Source organism: Triticum dicoccoides, chromosome 7A, assembly GCF_002162155.2.
Source record: "Triticum dicoccoides isolate Atlit2015 ecotype Zavitan chromosome 7A, WEW_v2.0, whole genome shotgun sequence".
In the NCBI taxonomy this organism is placed as follows: Eukaryota; Viridiplantae; Streptophyta; class Magnoliopsida; order Poales; family Poaceae; genus Triticum; species Triticum dicoccoides.
In genome coordinates, this window is record NC_041392.1 from 20,867,682 (window position 1) to 20,883,040 (window position 15,359).

At 44.9% G+C, this 15,359-nt stretch overlaps 1 protein-coding gene across 1 annotated transcript in view; it reads right to left on the reverse strand.

The window, feature by feature from the left end:
• Positions 1-956: 956 nt before the first annotated feature.
• LOC119328625 (probable protein phosphatase 2C 37) overlaps positions 957-15,359 on the reverse strand; it is a 37,554-nt gene continuing 23,151 nt past the window's right edge. The window contains exon 4 of the mRNA XM_037601606.1: positions 957-1,279. Within this exon, the coding sequence (XP_037457503.1) occupies positions 957-1,279 (323 nt within the window). The remainder of the gene's footprint in view (positions 1,280-15,359) is intronic.

Here is a 15,359-nt window from a genome sequence, read left to right on the forward strand (position 1 = left end):
TTGCATTGAGGAGTACAAGTTGCTACAAGTCAGGAGTATAGGTTAAAACTGCAGCACATTTGTGCTTGGCATCTATAACATGCAAAGCACATGTGCGCTTGGCCATGAAGCACACATGTGTATTCAACGTCACATAGTAGAGTTACTAAGTAGAGAGCAAAACTTACTCTAGGCACGAGTAGACTACCCACATGGGAAGTACAAGTATGTTTGAGTGTGAAATACAACTTTGTTACCATTGGAAGCACATGTTTATTATCTTTTGGAGTAAAAATTATGCTCAAAAATGATTTCGTCGAAATCTATTAAGATCTGATCTAATTTCAAATATGTCAATGCGGGGAACACAATGATGGAACCAGTTCATAATTTGGATGCTCAGGTTGCAAAATATTTTATTTTGGAATTCAGATCTCATGAAAAATAAACTGTACATCATCTCCCCAGCGTCCCTCTGTGAAAAAGTTCACCAAAACTTTAGCGCTACTTATCGCCACGAGAGTTCAGTGCTTTTCTAGGGGTATCCGTTAACAACGAGTTCCACCATCCAAAGTAGTTCCGTTTTTGTTTTGTGGAGCAACTACCTTGTTTCGTATTAGCCCATTAGGCCTGCACCCTGCTTCAAATTTGTAGTTACCACTCAAGCAAAAAAATGGGCCTAAGCCAGGTAATACCAGAGCTCTGGTGGGTGTAACACACAAGCACATTTTTGCTTGAGTGCTAAATGCAAACACCAAACTTGTATGAGATGAGTTCAACAGGTTTGAGTAAAACCACAAACAAAGCTACCACGGAAAAAACTAATGGGAACACTAAGCAATGAAGATATATGTGGCCAACATTTTTTGTACATTTCTAATCATCCATGTCTATTATAAATCTCTAACCATGGCAATGTTTTATCCACATCAAATCTAAGCTGCAAAGGAGATGATGACCTCATGCAGTATTCCTAGCTAACCTCTCGCCTTCAGATCAAGTACGACAACACTAATGTCATCCTGGCTATGCTTGCAGATTGCCATGTTCTTTAGGAGGGTTGCAGCATTGTTGCAGCCAACCTCTTCCTCTTGTCTTATCAGTGCACCCCGTCTAGGAGCACCTTGGTTGTTCTTGTTTTCAAATTCTAGGCAGTTCCTCACGGCATTGCAGGCAATCTGGTTCTCGATGACATCCCACAAGCCATCGCTCGTGAGGATCAGGCAGTCGTCATCCTCTGATCTAGTCATCATGGTTATATCTGGCTCACATATAACTACAGGCCTAAGGAGCTTGTGCCCTGCAAGTATAGTTCACTGTCATGAAATCGGATTCTAGAAGCATAAAATGAAATATTTACTAAACAAAAAGTATACTTCTTGTACAAATGAATGAACTTGTGAAAAATAAATAAAAAAATTGGAATAACTCTTTAGAAACTATTAAGGGAAACAACTCTCATATATTGATCGAAACCAAGAACAGAAATCTGATCATAAAAATTTCATAAAAACATCAATGTTCTACGCACATCCAGCAACATTCATTTGAATTTTATAAGGAATATGAATGCAACAATACATGATAACATCCTTGCTACATGTAAATTTGTTAAAATGATACAAATTCATGATTGTCCAAATGAAATATTATTTTATAAATGATATCTTTCGCCATTCTAGTTATACACAAGGTAACAATTGGTTTCAGCTATGAATGCCTTCAAATAATTTTCTACGTTACTATAGTGTTATGGATAATACACATCGTTTTTTATTCTTATACAAATAAACGTCTCCATAGGCAAACTACTCATGTATGCTAGATATTTAGGAAACTTGCACTAAGTAGAGCTATGGTTCAATCAAGGCGACGTGGCACCCCTCCCCTCCCTCCCTCCCCCAGCGCATCATCCGATTGGTGTATACAGCTTGGGAGCCGGCTAGCCATCCTAGCTCGCTGTGTGGGTCAACAGGCCAAATAATAGCCCAAGATGTTGTTCATGCTTTATCGCAATGCCTAGATGGATGAACAAAGACCGGTTCAGACAACTGATGTATCAAAAAGCATCATGTAAAGACGATCAGTGAAGACATTTTGAGTGGCCATTGTACCTCAAGCTAAGAGATAGAGACGAGATAAGAACAACAAGATACTCGTAATGAGAGCTTCCATAGCCTAGTGCGTCGGCACAAAAATTATAAACAGTTGAGGTGGATCTCGCCTGATCTAGTGCCAGGCGGGGCCATGGAGGCAGTTATTCGCTGGATCCGGCGCTTGGTAACATCAAATTAATACATATCTCCGACATATGGTATGTATAGCACTATGAATGCTCCAGCAACATCAGTTAGCCTAACTTGATGAAACCAATGGCGAAATTGATAATGTACTTGATGTTGTTGTGCATTAGAAAAAGAGATTTGAGGAACATGGCTAAGGGACAACCAATATCTCCTTCATGCACATGAGTGAGTGAGTGAGTGAGAGAGAGATAGAGAGAGAGATTAAAATTACACCACAATGTGTACCAAAAAAGAGTAAGTAATGTCAAGTGTTGTGTGTTACCAATTTACTCGTGCTCAAGTACAAATTTAATGGACCTAGATATATGTGGATGTGTCTCATATGTCACCTCACTGGTTACACACGCACGGTTCATATCAATCCACCACCCCATATCTTTTTGTCCTGCCTGTTAGTCGTATCATGTCTCTCTCCTTTGTTTGGCATGTATGTCCAATCATTGAGATCCTTTCATATCCATCCATGTATGGTCACCATCTCTCATACTGAACTTGGTTTCATTACCCTGACCGCGTTTTAAGTATTGTTGTGTCGTGGGACAAGAGGCTTCTTGACCTATTGCCTTCTTGCTTGGAAAAGACGTTCTTCACATTTATCTTTTTTGCAATGCCCGGCTGGATGAATAAACAACGGTCAACCGATGTATCAAAAAACTTCATGAGAAGATGAGTAGTAAAGCCATTGTGAGTGGCCATGGTACCTGATAGAGTTGAGACGACAACAACATGATATCGATAGTGAGAGCTTCGGCAGACAACTGCGTCGACACAAAATTGTAAATAGTTGAGGTGGATCTCGCCTGGTCTTGTGGTAGTGGGGGCAGTGGAGGTGGTTATTTGCCGGATCCGGCGCTTGGTAACATCAAATACATATCTCGGACATATGGTATGTTTGCCAATTTAATTGCTCCAGCAACACTAGTTTGCCCAACCAGACGAAACTAATGAGGAAATTGGTAATGATGTCATAGTGCATCAAAACAAGAGATTTGAGGAGTATGGCTAAGGACAACCAATATTTCCTTCATGCACACACACACACACAGAGAGAGAGTAGACAATTCGAGGTGGCAAGAGAAATAAACATCCATATATTTACTTTCTTCTCACAGGCCTCATGCCAGTACTAGAGGTCACACCAACGTGATAGAGACGAGCCTGGATGACCAAAGTACAATGGGAAACTATTGTGTTAATAAACCCTGCAAAGCAAAAGGCCATCGGACAGAACAAAATTTTCAAGAACTCGAGCCGGGGAGATTGGAGGATACTTTATTTGCCACACTAGCGCCAGCACCATCTCCATCGTTGTGCCAACAGAGATGACTTTACTGTGAATGGTCAAAGCTGTGGACAACTAACATCTACATAAAATCCCCCAAAAGGGGAAAGATATAGCTATCCCCATATGGTTATGATTACCATTACACCACAGTGTGAAGTACTATTAAATGTTGGGTGTTCCAAAAAATTTCCATGCCCAACTACAAATTTAAGGGACCTTGATCTATGTGGATGTTTCTCATATGTCATTTTACTGGTTACACACCCATAATTCATATCCATCCACCACCCCATATCATTTTGTCCTTCCTCTCAGTCATATCATATCTCTCTCCACTGTTGCTCATGTATTTCTAGTAGTTGAGATCCTTTCATATCCGTACATGTATGGTCTCCATTTTTCATACTAAACTTGGTGCCACTGCCCTAGTCACATTTTAGGTATTGTTGTCTCGTGGGACAAAAGCCTTCTTGACCTTTGCCTTCTTGCATTCCCAAGATGTTATCCATGCTTTATCTTTTTGTAGTGCCTGGCTGGATGAATAAACACTGGTCCAAACAACCGATGTATCAAAAAGCATCATTGGAAGATGAGTAGTAAATCAATTTCAAGTGGCAATGGTACCTCAAGCTAAGAGATAGAGTCGAGACAGGAACACCAAAATACCCATAGTTAGAGCTTTGGCAGCCTACTGCGTTGGCATAAATATTCTTAACAGTTGAGGTGGTTCCTGCCTGATCTTCTACCAGGTGGGGGTGGTTATTCACAGAATCTGGCGCTTGGTAACATGAAACACATATCTCCAACATATGGTATATATGGCAATTTGACTGCTCCAGCAACAACAGTTAACCAAACCCGACGAAACTAATGAAGGAATTGGTAATGTACCTTGATTTCACTGTGGACCAGAACGAGAGATTTGAGGAACATGGCTAAGGGACAAACATTACTTCCTTCATGGACACGGAGAGGAGAGGGGAGAGAGAGAGAGAGAGAGAGAGACTGCTAGGAGGTAGGAGAATTAGATATCCAAACATAGATTTTCTTCTCACACGCCTCACTCTAATACTGGTGGTCGCACCAATGTGATAGAGGCGTGGCTGGAGGACCTGTTGGGGAACGTTGCAGAAAACAAAAAATTTCCTACGGTTTCACCAAGATCCATCTATGAGTTCATCTAGCAACGAGTGACCGGATGCATCTACATACCTTTGTAGATCGCGAGCGGAAGCGTTCAAAGAACGGGGATGAGGTAGTCGAACACGACGTGATCCAAATCACCGGAGATCCTAGCACCGAACGGACGGCACCTCCGCGTTCAACACACGTACGGTCAGCGTAACGTCTCCTTCTTCTCGATCCAGCAAGAGGGAAGGAGAGGTTGAGGAAGATGGCTCCAGCAGCAGCACGACGGCGTGGTGGTGATGGACCTGCAGTACTCCGTCAGGGCTTCGCCAAGCGCTATGGAGGAGGAGGAGGTGTTGGAGAGGGAGAAGGAGGCAACCAAAGGCATGGATGAAAAAGCCCTCCTACCCCTACTATATATAGGAGGGCCTAGGGGGGGCGCCGGCCCTAGGAGATCCAATCTCCTAGGGGGCGGCGGCCAAGGGAGGTTTCCCTCCCCCCCAAGGCACCTAGGGGTGCCTTCCACTTGTGGGACTCTTCCCCTTTGGAAACCCTAGGCGCATGGGACCCTTGGGGCTGGTGCCCTTGGCCCATGTAGGCCAAGGCGCACCCCCTTACAGCGCATGTGGCCCCTGGGGCAGGTGGACCCACCCGGTGGACCCCCGGGACCCTTCCGGTGGTCCCGGTACAATACCGGTGACCCCGAAACTTGTCCCGATGGCTGAAATAGCACTCCTTATATATAATTCTTTACCTCCGGACCATTCCGGAACTCCTCGTGACGTCCGGGATCTCATCCGGGACTCCGAACAACATTCGGGTTACTGCATATACATATCCCTACAACCCTAGCATCACTGAACCTTAAGTGTGTAGACCCTACGGGTTCGGGAGATATGTAGACATGACCGAGACGACTCTCCGGTCAATAACCAACAGCGGGATCTGGATACCCATGTTGGCTCCCACATACTCCACGATGATCTCATCGGATGAACCACGATGTCGAGGATTCAAGCAACCCCGTATACAATTCCCTTTGTCAATCGATATGTTACTTGCCCGAGATTCGATCGTCGGTATCCCAATACCTCGTTCAATCTCGTTACCGGCAAGTCACTTTACTCGTACCGTAATGCATGATCCCGTGACCAGACACTTGGTCACTTTGAGCTCATTATGATGATGCATTACCGAGTGGGCCCAGTGATACCTCTCCGTCATACGGAGTGACAAATCCCAGTCTTGATCCATGTCAACCCAACAGACACTTTCGGAGATACCCGTAGTCTACCTCTATAGTCACCCAGTTACGTTGTGACGTTTGGTATACCCAAAGCACTCCTACGGTATCCGGGAGTTACACGATCTCATGGTCTAAGGAAAAGATACTTTGACATTGGAAAAACTCTAGCAAACGAACTATACGATCTTTAATCTATGTTTAGGATTGGGTCTTGTCCATCACATCATTCTCCTAATGATGTGATCTTGTTATCAATGACATCCAATGTCCATAGTCAGGAAACCATGACTATCTGTTGATCAACGAGCTAGTCAACTAGAGGCTTACTAGGGACATGTTGGTGTCTATTATTTACACATGTATTACAATTTCCGGATAACACAATTATAGCATGAATAAAGACAATTATCATGAACAAGGAAATATAATAATAATGCTTTTATTATTGCCTCTAGGGCATACTTCCAACAGTCTCCCACTTGCACTAGAGTCAATAATCTAGTTACATTGTGATGAATCGAACACCCATGGAATTTTGGTGTTGATCATGTTTTGCCCTAGGGAGAGGTTTAGTCAACGGATCTGCTACATTCAGGTCCGTATGCACTTTACGAATATCTATGTCTCCATCTTGAACATTTTCACGAATGGAGTTGAAGCGACGCTTGATGTGCCTTGTCCTCTTGTGAAACCTGGGCTCCTTGGCAAGTGCAATAGCTCCAGTGTTGTCACAGAAGAGTTTGATTGGCCCCGACGCATTGGGTATGACTCCTAGGTCGGTGATGAACTCCTTCACCCAAATTGCTTCATGTGCTGCCTCCGAGGCTGCCATGTACTCCGCTTCACATGTAGATCCCGCCACGACGCTCTGCTTGCAACTGCACCAGCTTACTGCCCCACCATTCAAAATATACACGTATTCGGTTTGTGACTTAGAGTCATCCAGATCTGTGTCGAAGCTAGCGTCGACGTAACCCTTTACGACGAGCTCTTCATCACCTCCATAAACGAGAAACATTTCCTTAGTCCTTTTCAGGTACTTCAGGATATTCTTGACCGCTGTCCAGTGTTCCTTGCTGGGATTACTTTGGTACCTTCCTACCAAACTTACGGCAAGGTTTACATCAGGTCTGGTACACAACATGGCATACATAATAGAACCTATGGCTGAGGCATAGGGGATGACACTCATCTCTTCTATATCTTCTGCTGTGGTCGGACATTGAGATGAGCTCGATTTCATACCTTGTAACACAGGCAAGAACCCCTTCTTAGATTGATCCATATTGAACTTCTTCAATATCTTATCAAGGTATGTGCTTTGTGAAAGACCTATGAGGCGTCTTGATTTATCTCTATAGATCTTGATGCCTAATATGTAAGCAGCTTCACCAAGGTCCTTCATTGAAAAACTCTTATTCAAGTAGGCCTTGATGCTGTCCAAGAGTTCTATATCATTTCCCATCAAAAGTATGTCATCTACATATAATATGAGAAATGGTACAGAGCTCCCACTCACTTTCTTGTAAACGCAGGCTTCTCCATAAGTCTGCATAAACCCAAACGCTTTGATCATCTCATCAAAGCGAATGTTCCAACTCCGAGATGCTTGCACCAGCCCATAAATTGAGCATTGGAGCTTGCACACCTTGTCAGCATTCTTAGGATCGACAAAACCTTCCGGCTGCATCATATACAATTCTTCCTTAAGGAAACCATTAAGGAATGCCGTTTTGACATCCATTTGCCATATCTCATAATCGTAGAATACGGCAATTGCTAACATGATTCGGACGGACTTTAGCTTCGCTACCGGTGAGAAAGTCTCATCGTAGTCAACCCCTTGAACTTGTCGATAATCCTTAGCGACAAGCCGAGCTTTATAGATGGTCACATTACCATCTGCGTCTGTCTCCTTCTTAAAGATACATTTATTTTCTATGGCTCGCCGCTCCACGGGCAAGTCAGTCAAAGTCCATACTTCGTTTTCATACATGGATCCTATCTCGGATTTCATGGCTTCCAGCCATTTGTCGGAATCCGGGCCCGCCATCGCTTCTTCATAGTTCGAAGGTTCACCATTGTGTAACAACATGATTTCCAAGACAGGGTTGACGTACCACTCTGGTGCGGAACGTGTCCTTGTGGACCTTCGAATTTCAGTAGGAGCTTGATCAGAAGTATCTTGATCATCATCATTAACTTCCTCTCTAGTCGGTGCAGGCACCTCAGGAACATTTTCTTGAGTTGCGCCATTTTCCGGTTCAAGAGGTAATACTTCATCAAGTTCTACTTTCCTCCCACTTCTTTCGAGAGAAACTCCTTCTCTAGAAAGGATCCATTCTTGGCAACAAAGATCTTGCCTTCGGATCTGAGGTAGAAGGTATACCCAATAGTTTCTTTAGGGTATCTTATAAAGACGCATTTTCCGACTTGGGTTCGAGCTTTTCAGGTTGAAGTTTCTTAACATAAGCATCGCATCCCCAAACTTTTAGAAACGACAGCTTAGATTTCTTCCCAAACCATACTTCATACGGTGTCGTATCAACGGATTTCGACGGAGCCCTATTTAAAGTGAATGCGGCAGTCTCTAAAGCATAGCCCCAAAAAGAAAGCGGTAAATCGGTAAGAGACATCATAGATCGCACCATATCTAATAGAGTGCGATTACGACGTTCGGACACACCATTACGCTGAGGTGTTCCAGGCGGTGTGATTTGTGAAACTATTCCACATTTCCTTAAGTGTGTGCCAAATTCGTGACTCAAGTATTCTCCTCCACGATCTGATCGCAAAAACTTGATTTTCCTGTCACGTTTATTCTCAACCTCACTCTGAAATTCTTTGAACTTTTCAAAGGTTTCAGACTTGTGTTTCATTAAGTAGACATACCCATATCTACTCAAATCATCAGTGAGGGTGAGAACATAACGATAGCCATCGCGAGCCTCAACACTCATTGGACCGCACACATCAGTATGTATGATTTCCAATAAGTTGGTTGCTCGCTCCATTGTTCCTGAGAATGGAGTCTTGGTCATTTTACCCATGAGGCATGGTTCGCACGTGTCAAATGAATCATAATCAAGAGACTCTAAAAGTCCATCTGCATGGAGCTTCTTCATGCGTTTGACACCTATGTGACCAAGGCGGCAGTGTCACAAGTATGTGGGACTATCATTATCAACCTTACATATTTTGGCATTCACACTATGAACATGTGTAGCATTACGCTCGAGATTCATTAAGAATAAACCATTCACCATCGGAGCATGACCATAAAACATATCTCTCATATAAATAGAACAACCATTATTCTCAGATTTAAATGAGTAGCCATCTCGAATTAAACGAGATCCCGATACAATGTTCATGCTCAAAGCTGGCACTAAATAACAATTGTTAAGGTTTAATACTAATCCCGAAGGTAAATGTAGAGGTAGCGTGCCGACGGCGATCACATTGACCTTGGAACCATTCCCGACGCGCAACGTCACCTCGTCCTTTGCCAATCTCCGCTTATTCCGCAGCCCCTGCTTTGAGTTACAAATGTGAGCAACTGCACTGGTATCAAATACCCAGGAGCTACTACGGATACTGGTAAGGTACACATCAATTACATGTATATCACATATACCTTTTGTTTTGCCGGCCTTCTTGTCCGCTAAGTATTTGGGGCAGTTCCGCTTCCAGTGACCACTTCCCTTGCAATAAAAGCACTCAGTCTCGGGCTTGGGTCCATTCTTTGGCTTCTTCCTGGCAGCTTGCTTGCCGGGCGCGGCAACTCCCTTGCCGTCCTTCTTGAAGGTTTTCTTACCCTTGCCTTTCTTGAACTTAGTGGTTTTATTCACCATCAACACTTGATGTTCCTTTTTTGACTTCTACCTCTACTGATTTCAGCATTGAAAATAACTCAGGAATGGTCTTTTCCATCCCCAGCATATTGAAGTTCATCACAAAGCTCTTGTAGCTTGGTGGAAGCGACTGGAGGATTCTGTCAATGACCACATCATCCGGGAGATTAACTCCCAGCTGAGTCAACCGATTATGTAACCCAGACATAGTGAGTATGTGCTCACTGACAGAACTATTTTCCTCCATCTTACAGCTGAAGAATTTGTCGGAGACTTCATATCTCTCGACCCGGGCATGAGCTTGAAAAACCATTTTCAGCTCTTCGAACATCTCATATGCTCCATGTCTCTCAAAACGCTTTTGGAGTCCTGGCTCTAAGCTGTAAAGCATGTCGCACTGAACGAGGGAGTAGTCATCAGCACGTGTCTGCCAAGAGTTCATAACGTCTTGGTTCTGTGGAACAGGTGGGTCACCTAGCGGTTCTTGTAGGACATATTCTTTCTTGGCAGCTATGAGGATGATCCTCAGGTTCCGGACCCAGTCCGTATAGTTGCTGCCATCGTCTTTCAGCTTGGTTTTCTCTAGGAACGCATTGAAGTTGAGGACTACGTTGGCCATTTGATCTACAAGACATATTGTAAAGATTTTAGACTAAGTTCATGATAATAAAGTTCATCTAATCAAATTATTCAATGAACTCCCACTTAGATAGACATCCCTCCAGTCATCTAAGTATAACATGATCCGAGTTGACTAGGCCGTGTCCGATCATCACGTGAGACGATCTAGTTAACATCGGTGAACATCTTCATGTTGATCGTATCTTCTATACGACTCATGCTCGACCTTTCGGTCTTCTGTGTTCCGAGGCCATGTCTGTACATGCTAGGCTCGTCAAGTCAACCTAAGTGTTTGCATGTGTAAATCTGTCTTACACCCGTTGTATGTGAATGTCTGAATCAAACACCCGATCATCACGTGGTGCTTTGAAACAACGAACTGTCGCAACGGTGCACAGTTAGGGAAACACTTTCTTGAAATTATTATGAGGGATCATCTTATTTACTACCGTCGTTCTAAGTAAAGAAGATGAAAAACATGATAAACATCACATGCAATCAAATAATAACAGTGACATGATATGGCCAATATCACATAGCCCCTTTGATCTCCATCTTGGGGCTCCATGATCATCTTGTCACCGGCATGAAACCATGATCTCCATCATCATGATCTCCATCATTGTGTCTCCATGAAGTTGCTCGCCAACTATTACTTCTACTACTATGGCTAACGCGTTTAGCAATAAATTAAAGTAATTTACATGGCGTTTCTCAATGACATGCAGGTCACACAAAAAAATATAAACAACTCCTATGGCTCCTGCCGGTTGTCATACTCATCGACATGCAAGTCGTGATTCCTATTAGAATAGCATGAACATCTCATACATCACATATAGATCATTCATCATTCATCACAACTTTGGCCATATCATATCACAAAGCACTTGCTGCAAAAACAAGTTAGACGTCCTCTAATTGTTGTTGCAAGTTTTACGTGGCTGAAGTAGGGTTCTAGCAAGAATGTTTTCTTACCTACGTGAAAGCCACAACGTGATTTGTCAACTTCTATTTACCCTTCATAAGGACCCTTTTCATCGAATCCGCTCCAACTAAAGTGGGAGAGACAGACACCCGCTAGCCACCTTATGCAACTTGTGCATGTTAGTCGGTGGAACCGGTCTCACGTAAGCATACGTGTAAGGTTGGTCCGGGCCGCTTCATCCCACAATACCGTTGAAGCAAGATAAGACTAGTAGCGGCAAGAAAGTTGACAACATCAACGCCCACAAAAAATTGTGTTCTACTCGTGCAAGAGAACTACGCATAAACCTAGCTCATGATGCCATTGTTGGGGAACGTTGCAGAAAACAAAAAATTTCCTACGGTTTCACCAAGATCCATCTATGAGTTCATCTAGCAACGAGTGATCGGATGCATCTACATACCTTTGTAGATCGCGAGCGGAAGCATTCAAAGAATGAGGATGAGGTAGTCGAACACGACGTGATCAAAATCACCGGAGATCCTAGCACCGAATGGACGGCACCTCCGCGTTCAACACACGTACGGTCAGCGTAACGTCTCTGTGACGCCCGGATAATTAAGCTCCAGCAACCATCTACTAATGATGCCACGTCACCTTGATTACTGATGCTAATCTTGCGTTAGTTCGAAACCGATTCTAATTCAAATTCAAAATCAGGCAAACATCAAAAGTTTTCAAATATTAAAAACCAAAATGTCCGGGTTGTGTCAGTTATTGCACAGATGACTATGATGAATAATCCACATTTTTATATAATGTATAAATGCACTAAAATGATTTAAACGGTAGCAAACACATTTTTTTAAATGCCTTTGGTATTTTATAAAACACAAAACTAATTTATTTTGGGTTAAAACCTTTTGTGGCTGAGGGTTATTTTGAAACGTTATTTTAGGAGTTGTTGTCATATTATACTAAGTAAAAATAATGTGGGTCTAAAATTTAAAACAGAAAATAAATATAATAAGAAAAAGAAAAAAACAACAAAAAAAGGGAAACAAGGGAGGCCACCCCCCGGCCACACTGGGCCTTGGCCCAGATGGCCGGCCCCGCCGCTCGAACAGGCCAGCCCACCCGCACCACCACTTAACCCCCTGGGTCCTTAGACCGAAACCCTAACCCCCACTTCTCCCCTGATCCCCCACTCGCACCCACTCCTCCCTCTCGCCCTTCCCCGATCTGGATCGAGGCAACCCCCCCAGATCCCATCGCCCCATCGCCACCTCGACGTCGCCGTCACCCATCTCGCGGAGCCGGCCCCTCCTGGCGCCCCATCGACGCCCCGTCGCCCGTCCAGGACCACGCCGACGCGGGACCCCGCCCGGAGCTACCTCGCCCCCACATCGGACGAGGACCGCGCCGCCGGAGCCCCTCACCGTCTTTCCCGAATCGCCGTCGCCCCGTCGTCCTCGCCGGATCTCTTCCCCGTCGGAACGTCGTCTTCGACCTCCTCCCCGAGCACGCCTCACTCAACTACAGGGCGCTGTGAGACCTCTCCCTTTCTCTTTCCCTCCCTGATGGATTCGTCACCGTGGCCTCCTCCCCGTGCGCGCCCACCGTGGCCGCGCCCCGCACGCGCCCCGTCCCGTGCGCGCCCAACGTGGCCGCGCCCCGCCCCGTGCGCGCCCACCATGGCCGCTTTTCCCCGCTCTGCTGCAGCCTCGCCAGGCCGCGCCCCCTCCCCACAAAACCTCGCTCCGGCTCTGCCGCGCCATGGCCGCCCCCTTCCCTTCCCCGGCGGATGCGGCCGCCCGTTGCAGTGGCCGGCGACGCCTTGCCGTTCCCCCAGTTGGCCTGGGCGGGCGCCCATTCGGGCTGGCGCCCATCGCCTGCACGCCCGAACCCGATAGGCCCCTAGGGGCCTATGACAAACAGGGCCCGTGCCCCATAACGTTTTTGAAAAAAAAAGAGGAAAAGGAATTAAAAAAATAGAAAAAAATGATTTAATAAAATTAATTATTAATTAATTAATTAACTAATGAATTAATTAAGTTAATTAATCCGGTTTAATTAATTTAATTAACTAGTTAAGTTAATTAAACTGTAATTAGATTAACCTAAACCCTAATTAACCTAATTAGAGGATGACAGGTGGGTCCCCCCCTGGACCCACATGTCAGGTTGAACAAGTCAACTCTGTTGACTGCTGACGTCAGCATGACATCATGCTGACGTCATAAATCCATTTTTTCGAATTAATTAATTAATTAATTAAATTCCAGAAATTAATAAAATCTTTAGAAAATCATATCTTTTAATCCGTAACTTGGATTAAAATATTTTCAACATGAAAGTTGCTCAGAACGACGAGACGAATCCGGATACGCAGTCCGTTCGTCCGCCACACCCCCCTAACCTATCGAACTCGCAACTTTCCCCCTCCGGCTCCTCTGCCCGAAAACACGAAACACCGGGGATATTTTCCCGGATGTTTTCCCCTTTCACCGGTATCACCTATCCCTGCGTTAGATCACCTCTAGCACCGCATTTGTCATGTTATGCTTTGATTGCTCTGTTATTTATTATGTTCCTCCTCCGTTACTTTTTTCCGGTAGACCCCGAGGCCGCTGCCGTACCCCCTGTGATCGACTACGGTGTTGACGACCCCTCTCTCTTGCCAGAGCAACCAGGCAAGCCCCCCCCTTGATCACCAGATATCGCCTATTCTCCTCTATACTGCTTGCATTAGAGTAGTGTAGCATGTTACTGCTTTCCGTTAATCCTATTCTGATGCATAGCCTGTCATTGTTGCTAAAGTCATTGATACCTTACCCGCAATCCTATATGCTTAGTATAGGATGCTAGTATTTCCATCTGTGGCCCTACATTCTTGTCCGTCTGCTGTGCTATACTATCGGGCCGTGATCACTTGGGAGGTGATCACGGGTATATACTATATACTTTATACATGATACATGTGGAGACTAAAGTCGGGTCGGCTGGTGGAGCACCCGCGAGTGGATCTTTGTGGCGGAGCGACAGGGCAGGTTGAGACCACCTAAGAGACAGGTGGGCCTGGCCCTGTTCGGCGTTCGCGGATACTTAACACGCTTAACGAGATCTTGGTATTTGATCTGAGTTGGCTACGAGCTTATACGCACTAACCATCTACGCGGGAGTAGTTATGGGTATCCCGACACCGTGGTATCAGCCGAAGCACCTCAGACGTCAGCGACGGAGCGGCGCGCGCCGAATTGGACTGGAACGCCACTAGGCTAGGTCTGCTTTCGGCCGCCCACACAACATGCAGGTGTGCTCAGGGCGATGGGCCCAGACCCCTGCGCGCTTAGGTTTAGACCGGCGTGCTGGCCTCTCTGTTGTGCCTAGGTGGGGTTGCGACGTGTTGATCTTCCGCGGCCGGGCATGACCCAGGAAAGTGTGTCCGGCCAAATGGGATCAAGCGTGCTGGGTAAGTTGGTGCAAGAGAACTACGCATAAACCTAGCTCATGATGCCATTGTTGGGGAACGTTGCAGAAAACAAAAAATTTCCTACGGTTTCACCAAGATCCATCTATGAGTTCATCTAGCAACGAGTGATCGGATGCATCTACATACCTTTGTAGATCGCGAGCGGAAGCATTCAAAGAATGAGGATGAGGTAGTCGAACACGACGTGATCAAAATCACCGGAGATCCTAGCACCGAATGGACGGCACCTCCGCGTTCAACACACGTACGGTCAGCGTAACGTCTCTGTGACGCCCGGATAATTAAGCTCCAGCAACCATCTACTAATGATGCCACGTCACCTTGATTACTGATGCTAATCTTGCGTTAGTTCGAAACCGATTCTAATTCAAATTCAAAATCAGGCAAACATCAAAAGTTTTCAAATATTAAAAACCAAAATGTCCGGGTTGTGTCAGTTATTGCACAGATGACTATGATGAATAATCCACATTTTTATATAATGTATAAATGCACTAAAATGATTTAAACGGTAGCAAA